This window comes from Tauraco erythrolophus, chromosome 30, assembly GCF_009769465.1.
Source record: "Tauraco erythrolophus isolate bTauEry1 chromosome 30, bTauEry1.pri, whole genome shotgun sequence".
Lineage (NCBI taxonomy): Eukaryota > Metazoa > Chordata > Aves > Musophagiformes > Musophagidae > Tauraco > Tauraco erythrolophus.
The window spans coordinates 41,101-51,425 of NC_141494.1; the positions used below are offsets into that span (position 1 = coordinate 41,101).

General features: G+C 68.0%; 1 protein-coding gene across 2 annotated transcripts; it reads left to right on the top strand.

Moving 5' to 3' along the window:
• The first annotated feature begins 1,318 nt into the window (after window positions 1–1,318).
• ARHGEF2 (Rho/Rac guanine nucleotide exchange factor 2) lies at window positions 1,319–9,990 on the top strand. Of its 2 annotated transcripts, XM_086628413.1 has the most exons (22): window positions 1,559–1,727; window positions 2,245–2,312; window positions 2,468–2,531; window positions 2,769–2,898; window positions 2,984–3,093; window positions 3,180–3,326; window positions 4,406–4,656; window positions 4,749–4,874; window positions 5,129–5,246; window positions 5,338–5,595; window positions 6,362–6,438; window positions 6,520–6,689; window positions 6,917–6,984; window positions 7,077–7,268; window positions 7,395–7,490; window positions 7,599–7,666; window positions 7,754–7,795; window positions 7,910–7,960; window positions 8,612–8,691; window positions 8,761–9,085; window positions 9,641–9,815; window positions 9,905–9,990. In XM_086628413.1, the coding sequence occupies exons 1-22, from the start codon at window positions 1,595–1,597 to the stop codon at window positions 9,988–9,990; spliced, it is 2,835 nt and encodes a 944-aa protein (XP_086484539.1). In that variant the 5' UTR covers window positions 1,559–1,594. The 2 variants fall into 2 exon arrangements, with proteins under 2 accessions (XP_086484538.1, XP_086484539.1); XM_086628412.1 differs by having other exon boundaries at window positions 1,319–1,727; window positions 8,612–9,085; window positions 9,638–9,815.
• Window positions 9,991–10,325: the final 335 nt, after the last annotated feature.

The following is a 10,325-nucleotide window of genomic DNA, read 5'->3' on the forward strand; positions in this document are numbered from 1 at the left end:
GGGTGGGGGGCAAAGGCAGAGCAAAGGGGGGGGAGAGCAAAGGGGGGGGTAGAAAAGGGGAAAAAAGAAAAGTGGAGGAAGGGGAAGGGGAGAAAAAGGACAAAAAAGGGGAGAAAAAGGACAAAAAAGGGGAGAAAAGGAAAGAAAGTGGAGGAAACGAAAGGAAAAAAAAGAGGAAAAAAGGGGAAAAAAACGCCAAAACAAGAAAAAAAAGGAAAGCAGGAAAAAAAGACCGAAAAAAGGAAAGCACAGTAAAAAGAAAGGAGAGGGAAAAAAATTAAAAGAAAAAAAAAGGAAAAAGGAAAAGAAAAGGCACCAGGAAAAAAAGAAAAAAAAAAAAAAAAGAGGAAAGAAGTAAAAAAAAGAAATAAAAACAGAAAAGAAAAAAAAGGGGGGGAAAAAGACCAAGAAAAAGTAAAAAAACCCCAAACAACCCAGGGAAAAAAGCAGCCAAAAAAAAAAGCAGCACGAAAGGGCCGGGAACAATCGCGGCCGCAGCCGGCAGATGTGGCCGGAGGCGCCGGGAGGGGGGCTCGGGGGGGGCCGGGATGTGCTGCTGCTCCTGCGCCCCGTTCCCGGCGGATGGGGAGGGGGCGAGACCCCACTGCGGGGAGTGGGTGAGCCCCGACCCTCCCCGGGCTCCCCCCGACCCCGGCGTGTCCCCCCTCCCGACACGGAGCGGGGTTCATGGCCCAGGGGACCCCCCTGGGGTGGGGGACGGAAATGGGGGGGGGTCCCCGGCATCGCCGAGCCGCGGGAAGGGGGATCGGGGACCCGAAGCAGCCGTCGTTTTTGGGGGGGGGCGAGGGGGGGCTGGTGCCGAGAGGGTCTGTTTGGCGGGTGCCCGGTGCCAGGCGCGGGCGGGTGCTGCGGCAGGGGGGGGGGCACACAAAGGCGGCTCTGTGCCCGTCGGGGTGCCAGGGGGGGCCGAGGCAGGAGCGGCCGCTCTCGAGGTGCTCGGGATAACGCCGGCTCCGCTCCCCTTCTCCGGGAGCGGCAAACTGCGGCGAGCGCCGGCGTCCCCACACCGCACCCGCTCCCCGTCCCCATGGGGGGCAACTGGCCGCCGAGCCCCCGCTTTGGGGGAAAAAGGGTAAAAACAGCCCCTGCGGAGCCCAAAAGGTGGCAGGAGGCGCAGGGCTGGCAGCCGCGGTGCCCCTGGCGCCCCCGGCCCCCTGGGGTGCCGGGGAGCGACGTCACCCGCCCCCCGCTGCGGCCCCCGCATCCCGTCCCCATTGGGGCTGGCGGCTGCGGTGCCGGGGGTGGCGGTGTGGGGGGGGGATTTCTCCCGCAGCCGCCCGGTTGTCATGGTTATGGGATGCTGGGAAGCACAGGCGAGCGGAGCCGCCGCGGTGGCTTCTCCCCGGCCGCTCGGCTCCCTGTCCTCACCCCCCCGGGGTGGCAGGACCCCCCGGGCACCGTGGGGGGCCGGGGGACCCCACGTCAGCCTCGTTTGCCCGCGACCATGAGCGGTGCGCCAAAGCAAGCGGGGGCCACGCCGGGCGGCGCCGGTGCCGGTGCCGGGCGCCCGGTGTGCCGCAGCCCCGTCAGGCGCCCGGTGCATCTCTCCGGGCAGAACAAGGAGAAGGAGAAGATGAAGGAGGGGAAGGAGAAGGACGCGCGCTACACCAACGGCCACCTCTTCACCACCATCACCGTCTCCGGCATGACCATGTGCTTCGCCTGCAACAAGAGCATCACGGCCAAGGAGGCTCTTATCTGCCCCAGTGAGTAGCCAAACGGCGGCGGCGGCTTTGCCGGCCGGGCATGGCCATCCCCGGGCACGGCCATCCCCGTTGCGGGTGGTCGGTCGCTCCTGGTTCGGCTCCGTGGATTTGCGGAGGTGATTCCGTCCTGGCAAACGCCTCCCTGGCACATCCTGGTGAGGCAGCCGGCAGCGCCGGCTCCTTCTGGCTCCCCCGGTGCGGGCAATGCCACGGTGCCGGATGGAGCTGGTGTACCTGTGGCACCGGGCTGGTGTGGGGCGTCGTGCGCTCCGGGGTGCTGGGGGGGTTTCGGCAGCACCGCGGTGGCTCAGCTGCTCCGCGGCAGCTGCGGCTCCGGCAGTGCCCGGCATCACCCGCGGCCGCCCGGATTCCCCCCTGCGCATCTGCTCCCGTCGCTCCGGCGATGGCGGCTCCTGCGGGGTGGGGGTGGCGGGAGGGTCCCCGCCGCCAGGCTCTGCGGTGGCACCGGCGGTGGCCGCGCCGTCACCTGTCCCTGGTGTGTGTGTCCCCCCCCCAGCCTGCAACGTCACCATCCACAACCGCTGCAAGGACACGCTGCCCAACTGCACCAAGGTGAAGCAGAAGGTGAGCGCCCGCCCGGCTGGCATGACTGGCACGAGCTGGCCGGTCTCAGCCACCCCAGGTTGTGGGTTTTTTTTTGGGAGGGGGGGGGTTTTGTCACGACGGGGGGGACACGGGGACGGTGACACCCGCCGCGACGCCTCCGCTCCCTCCCCCAGCAACAGAAAGCGGCGCTGCTGAAGAACAGTTCGGCGCTGCAGTCGGTGTCGCTGCGCAATAAAAGTGAGTGGGGTGCCATGTGCCGGGGTGGGGGAGGACAGCCCTTCCCCCCCCCCCCCCAGCCTATCACCGCGGTGTCGGTGACCACATCCCCGTCCCGGCGCGGGGACACCCCGGTGACACGTCCCTGCGTGGGGGACGCCGGATCAGGGGGTCCCCCGCCGGCGCCGGGAATGCCGTGTGCAGCCTGGGGGGTGTTGGTGCTGACCCCCCTGGGGGTCCCTGTGTGCCCCCCCCCAGCTGCCATCCGGGAGCGCCCCAACTCCGCCGTGTACCCCTCGGAGAGCTTCCGCCAGACGCTGCTGGGGCCGCGCCGCGGCCGACCCTCCCTCTCCCTCTCCAAGAGCGTCTCCACCACCAACATCGCGGGGTGAGCGGCGGGGGGGGAAACTGGGGGGGGGGGCTGGGGGCCGGGGGGTGCCCAGAGCGTCACCGTCGTGTCCCCCCCCTCCCAGGACGTTCAACGATGAGTCTCCCCTGGGGATACGGCGGATCCTGTCCCAGTCCACGGACTCGCTCAACGCCCGCAACCGCACGCTCTCCGTGGAGTCGCTCATCGACGAAGGTGGGCACCCGCCGGGGTGGGTGGGGGGCGAAAAACGGGGCGCGGGGCCGGTGCCATCCCCCCCTTTGTGCCCCCCTCCCGCACAGGGCCCGACGTCATCCTCAGCCAACTGATGGGCGACTTCGAGACGGACGGGAAGGACTTCGAGGCGGATTCGTGGAGCCTGGCCGTGGACAACAGCTTCCTGCAGCTGCACAAGATGGATGTCATGAAGCGGCAGGACGTCATCTACGGTGAGCGGCCGCGGCGGGACGGGGGCACGGGGTACGGAGTAGGGACACTGGGATGGGTCGGGGATGCTGGGATGGGGACGTGGGAACAGGGTAGGGGACACAGGGATGGGTCAGGGATGCTGGGATGGGGATGCTGGGATGGGGGACGTGGGGACAGAGGACACAGGGATGGGTCAGGGATGCTGGGATGGGGACGTGGGAACAGGGTAGGGAACACTGGGACGAGTCAGGGATGCTGGGATGGGGATGAGGAGATGGGAGACACAGGGACAGGGTCAGGACACAACAATGGGTCAGAGATGCAGAGATGGGGACATGGGGACAGGGTAGGGGACACAGGGATGGGTCAGGGATGCTGGGATAGGGATGCAGGGATGGGTCAGGGATGCTGGGATGGGGATGAAGAGATGGAGGACCCAGGGATAGGGTCAGGAACACAAGGATGGGTCAGAGATGTAGAGATGGGGACATGGGGACAGGGTAGGGGACACAGGGACATGTCAGAGATGCTGGTTTGGGGGACACAGGGCCAGAGTGGGGGACACAGGGAAGGGTCAGAGCTGTAGGGGTGGGGATGGAGAGATGGGGGACGTGGGGACAGAGCAGGGGACACAGGGATGTGTCGGAGATGCTGGGATGGAGAGGCAGGGATGGGGGACATGGGGACAGGGTAGAAGGGACAGGGGATACAGAGATGGGTCAGGGGTGCTGGTCTGGGGGACACAAGGCCAGGGTGGGGGACACAGGGACACATCAGAGATGGACGGGTGGGGATGGAGAGATGGGGGACACAGGGACAGGGTAGGGGACACGGGGATGGGCATGCAGAGATGGGGACAGGGTAGAGGGGACAGGCAGGAAGAGATGGGGACACTGGGATGGGTCAGAGACACGGAGATAGGGATGCAGAGATGGGGGACATGGGGACGGGGATGGGCACAGCGGACGCAGGGATGGGTTAGGGACACAGGGATGGGGACCTGGAGCTGGGGGCAGTGGGGACAGGGCGCGGTGCCATCCCCCGTGGCGCGGCATGGACCGTATCCCCCCCCCCCTCACCCATCCCCGCCCCATGGCAGAGCTGATCCAGACGGAGATGCACCACGTCCGCACGCTGAAGATCATGGGCGAGATGTTCCGCAAGGCCATGCTGGACGACCTGCAGCTGGACCCGGCCACCGTGCAGAGGATCTTCCCGTGCCTGGACGAGCTGAGCCAGATCCACGAGCGTTTCCTGGCGCAGCTGCTGGAGCGGCGCCGGGAGTCCCTCGCCCACGACAGCAACAAGAACTTCGTCATCGACCGCCTGGGCGACATCCTCGTCAGCCAGGTGGGCACCTCGCAGGGCTGCCAGCAGGTGCTGGTGGTGGGAGGCGGGTATGGGCTTGCTGATGTCCCCCCCCGTCTCCTCTGCCCCCCAAGTTTTCGGGTGCCAGCGCGGAGCAGCTGAGGAAAACCTACTCGGAGTTCTGCAGCAAACACGCCAAAGCCGTGAAGGAGTACAAGGAGCTGCTCGCCCGCGACAAACGCTTCCAGCAGTTCATCCGGGTGAGTGCCCGGCCCCCCCCTGGTTCCACAGGGACCCCCCCTGGTTCCGCAGAGACCCCCCCCACCATCAGGATGGGTGTCGCGGTGTCCCCGCGGGCTCCGGGCTTCGTGGAAGATCCTTTAGCCAACTCCGTGCCTCAGTTTCCCCAACTGCGTGTGTCTCCCTAATGCCTCTTAACGCGGCTGGGAGCTCGGGGAGGGGGTGGGCGCTGCTGACGGGGGTGCCCGGTGCTTCCCTCCCTCCGGCCGCCCAGAGGATGATGCGGTCCCCGCTGCTCCGACGTCACGGCGTGCCCGAGTGCATCCTGCTGGTGACGCAGCGCATCACCAAGTACCCGGTGCTCATCGAGCGCATCCTGAAGAACTCCAAAGGTATCGGGGCCGGGGGTGGCACGGGGGGCGCTGTGCCCACCTTCGGGGAGGGGGGATGTTTCCAGCCCTGACCGTGCGTCCCCCTGCCCAGACAACGAGGGGGACTCGGCGGACCTGTCGCGGGCGCTGAAGCTGGTGAAGGAGCTGATCTCGTCCATCGACGAGGAGGTGCACGCCTGCGAGATGAACGCGCGGCTCTGGGACGTCTACCGGCGCATGGACGGCCGTGCCAAGGTGCCACTGTGCTGGGAGAGCTGCGCCGGCGTTTTCGGCAAAGACGAGCTGCTGCGGCGCAAGCTGGTGCACAGCGGCTGCATGCTCTGGAAGACGGCGGCTGGGCGCTTCAAAGGTGGGCACTGGGAGGCTGGGAGGGGCACCGGGGCGATGGAGGATGGAGGTGCCAGGGCATGGGGGTGCCCAGGGACCGGGGTACAAGGGGATGGGGATGCTGGGGGACCAGGGTGCCAGGGGATGGGCTACTGGGGGACTAGGGTGCTGTGGGATGGGAGTACCAGGGGATGGGGGTGCCCAGGGATCGGGGTACAAGGGGACGGGGATGCTGGGGGACCAGGGTGCCAGGGGATGGGCTACTGGGGGACTAGGGTGCTGTGGGATGGGAGTACCAGGGGATGAGGACACCAGGGGACCTGGGTGCTGTGGGATGGGGACACTAGGGCATGGGGGTGCCCAGGGACCAGGGCACTGTGGGATGGGGGTACCAAGGGATTGGGGATGCTGGGGGACCAGGGTGCCAGGGTTTGGGATTACCAGGGCATGGCGGACCAGGGTGCTATAGGATAGGGATACTGGGACATGGGGATGCCCAGGGACTGGGGTGCCAGGGCATGGGGGTGCTGGGAGACCAGAGTGCTGCAAGGTGGGGGTACCAGGGCATGGGGATACTCGGGGATGTGGGTGCCATGGGATGGGAACACTGGGGCATGGAGATGCCAGGGCGCAGGGGTGCCAGGAGGCCCCTCACCCCCCAGGGACGGATTTTGGAGCATCCCTGGGACAACGGGGGCCCTGGAGCTCTGCGGGGTGGGTGGGTGGGTGGGACGCACCGCGGCCTCGTGCCCACCCCGGCATCCCGCATCACCGCGCTCCCTCCGCAGACGTCCTGGTGCTGCTGATGACGGACGTCCTCATCTTCCTGCAAGAGAAGGACCAGAAATACACCTTCCCCATGCTGGTGAGCCACCGCTACCGGGGCGGCCGTGCCGGCACCGGGATGGCCGGGATGGCATCGTGATGCCACGTCGGTGTCGCGCAGGACAAACCGGCCGTCATCTCGCTGCAAAACCTCATCGTGCGCGACATCGCCAACCAGGAGAAGGGCATGTTCCTGCTCAGCGCCGCGCCGCCGGAGATGTACGAGGTCCACGCCGCCTCCCGCGACGACCGCAACAGCTGGATGAGGCTCATCCAGCAGAGCGTCAGCCTGTGAGCCTCAGCGCCCGGGGGGGGGGGTCCCAGGATTTATTTTGGGGGTGGGGGGTCCCCACGACCGCGGCGGTGGGTGATGGGGAGGGGGAAGGGGGGCGCAGCTCTGGGGTGGGTCCGCTGAGCCTTGGCAGGATGCAGTGGGTGGGAAGGGGGAGGACGCGGTGAGGTGGGGTTTGGGGGGGTCCCGGCTCTGATTGTGCCCCCCCCCCGCCTCCCAATTCCAGCTGCCCCAACCGCCAGGATTTCCCCCTGATCGAGACGGAGGTCGAAGCGTCCTTACGGAAGCTGAAAGGTGGGCGCTGCCGCCGCGGGGGTCCCCAACCCTGTCGGGGTGTCCCCACCCTCTCCCAGACCCCCCCCCCTCATCCCCCCCCCTCCCCGCAGACCGGATCCAGCAGCACGACCGGAAGATCACGGCGCTGCTGGAGGAGAAGGTCGGGCTCTTTGCCGACATGGTGGCCCTGACCAGCGGCTCCGAGGAGCCCGCGCCCCCCCTGGCCCCCCGCACCCTCTTCCGCTCCGACTCGGCCGAGGGCTCCCGAGGGGAAAAGCTGATGCACGACGCCATCCGGGAAGGTACGGAAGCTCCGAGGCGGTTCCAAGGTGGTCATGCTCCACATGGGGAAACTGAGGCACGGCGGCTGGGCTGGGGGGTTCCCCCCCCTCGCCGCAGCGTGGGGCTCATCCCGCGCTTCTCCGCAGTGGAGTGCCTGAAGGAGATCCTGACGGGCACCGGACGCGACCGGGACCAGAATAACATCGCGGAGGCCGAGAGCTGTGCCAGCCCCAGCGCCAGCAGTGAGCGGGGGCTCGGGGGGTGCATGGAGCCGCCGTGGGGGGTGGCCGTGCCCGGCTTGGGGGTCCCCTGGCACCGCGGTGGGGCTCACCCCCGGCCTCTCCCCGCAGACGGCGACGCCGGCAGCTTCAACGGCTCCGTGGAGCTTTGCAGGACGGACGCGGACGCGGCGCAGCGGGTGAGCGCGGTGGTGGGGGGCACGCCGGCGGGGGCACCCCCGACCCTGTGCCAGGGCCACCGCGGCGTCACTGTTCTCTCTCCGTAGGATGGGAACGGCAACCAGCTCCCGCAGAGGGCACCCCAGGAGGTGAGGGGGGGTGGGATGGGGGGGAGGCCCTGCTCCCGCCCCGGGGCACAAGCGTGCCTCAGTTTCCCCCTCCCGCTGCGCCGGGGGCTCACCCTGCCGGCCTCTTTCCCCCAGGAGATCAACCAGCGGCTGGTGAACCTCTACAGCCTCCTGCACGGCCTCCAGGTGGGTGGGACCGGGGGGCACCCCCTGCCCGCACCCCCCTGCCTGTAACCCCCACCTACCTGCATCCCCCTGCCCGCAGCCCCTGTGCCCATATACAACACCTGCCCACCGCCCTGCCCGCCCTGCCCATATCCCCCCACCCATGCCCCCCCTGCCCATGCTTCCCCTGTGCACCCCTGCCCCATACAACCCCTGCCCATGCCCCCCTGCCCACACCACCCTGCCATAACCCCCTGCCCATGCTCCCCTGCCCATATACACACCCCCCTGCCCATGCCCACTGCCCTGTCCATGCCCCCTGCCCACACCCCACCTGCCCATACCCACCTGCCCATATACAGCCCACTGCCCACACCTCCCTTTCCATGCCCCGCCTGCCCAACCACCCCCTGCCCATAACCCCATGCCCATGCTCCCCTGCCCATAACACCACCCTGCCCATTGCCCACTGCCCTGTCCATGCCCCCCTGCCTAACCCCCACCTGCCCAATACCCCCCTGCCCATATACAGCCCCCTTCCCACACCTCCCTGCCCATGCCCCCCTGCCCATACCCCCCTGCCCATATAGACATCCCTGTCCATGCCCCCCTGCCAACACCCCTGCCCGTACCCCCCTACCCATGCCCCCTGCCCATGCCCCCTGCCCGCAGGCGGTGGTGAGCCAGCAGGACACGCTGCTGGAGCTGCAGGCGCAGGAGGGCGCGGAGAAGCCGTCGCGCCGCGGTTCCCACGCGGCCCTGGCCGAGGCGGCGGCGGCAAAGGCGGGCGAGAAGCCTGGCACGCCACCCGGTATCACGCCGCCCGGTATCACGCCGCCCGGTATCACGTCGCCCGGCCCGACGGAGCTGGCACTGCTGCAGCGGCAGCACGCGCTGCTGCAGGAGGAACTGGGGCGCTGCCGGCAGCAGTGCCAGGAGCGGGCACAGGAGGTGGCGACCCTGGAGACGCGGCTGCGGGACAGCGAGCGGGAGCTGGGCCGGCTGGAGCGGGAGCTGGACGAGGCGCGGAGGCAACTGGGCGCCGCGCGGCTGGAGGGCGGCGCGCGGGGGCGCCGGGGCGGCGATCCGCGGCGGAGGAGTCTGCCGGCCGGAGATGCGCTCTACCTCAGCTTCACCCCCCCGCAGGTACCCGGGGTAGGGGTGGGGGGTCATGTATGGCATGGGGGGTCACGTATGGCATGGGGGGTCACCTATGGCATGGGGGGGTCATGTATGGCATGGGGGGTCACGTATGGCATGGGGGGGGTCACGTATGGCATGGGGGGTCACGTATGGCATGGGGGGGTCATGTATGGCATGGGGGGTCACGTATGGCATGGGGGGTCACCTATGGCATGGGGGGTCACGTATGGCATGGGGGTCATCTATGGCATGGGGGGGTCACGTATGGCATGGGGGGTCACGTATGGCATGGGGGTCATCTATGGCATGGGGGGGTCACGTATGGCATGGGGGGGTCACGTATGGCATGGGGGGTCACGTATGGCATGGGGGGGTCACATATGGCATAGGGGGTCACGTATGGCATGAGTGTGCCCGGCCGGGTTTGGGGTGCGGGACGGCGGTGGCGGGAGCGGGAAGATGTCACGAGTGTGCCCGGCCTCAGCCCCCGCGGTTTTGGGGGGGCTGGGGGGGGCTCCAACCTGACACATCCCCCCCCCACCACCTCCCTCTCAGCAGCTGAGCCACAGCCCCCCCCCCGCCAGCCTCTCCTACCACCACCCCGCCTTCGCCCCCTGCCCCCGCGAGGCGCTGGATTACCGGGGCGGGCCCGATCCTGCCGATGCCGACCTGGATGTTCTCCTGGAGGATGAGGATTTGGGGAGCCACCGCTCCCCCCCCGCCAGCCCCCGAGGTGGGTCCCAGGATGGGGTGGGGGGTGCAGACCCACCGGGCACCCGCTTTTCCCACGGCAGGGGGGTTTAATCCGATGTTTCCCCCCAGATTTCCTGAGGATGCAGGATATTCCCGAGGAGGTGGAGAGCAGCCAGGAGCTGCGGGAGGGCGACGGGGGCTCCTCGGACACTTAGGGACCCGCTCCGGCCCCCCCAGCACCCCACAACCCCCCCCCAAAAAAAGAGATACCGGGGACCCGATCCAGCCATGGGGGATGTTGGGGCACCCGGGGGTGGGTTTGGGGGAGCCTGATGGGGCGGGGGGGGACACGGAGGGGTGATCACCCCCTCCCCTCCTAAAAATTTGGGGGGGGGGAATGGGACACAAACAGCAATTTGGGACCCGTGTCCGTGTGTCCCCCCCCGTGCTGCTCGGATTTATTTATTTATTTTGTTGTCTTGGGCGGGGGGGGGGGGTCCCGGTCCGTCCCGGCGCTGGGCAGGATGTGCCCCCCCCCTTTCTCTGTGTC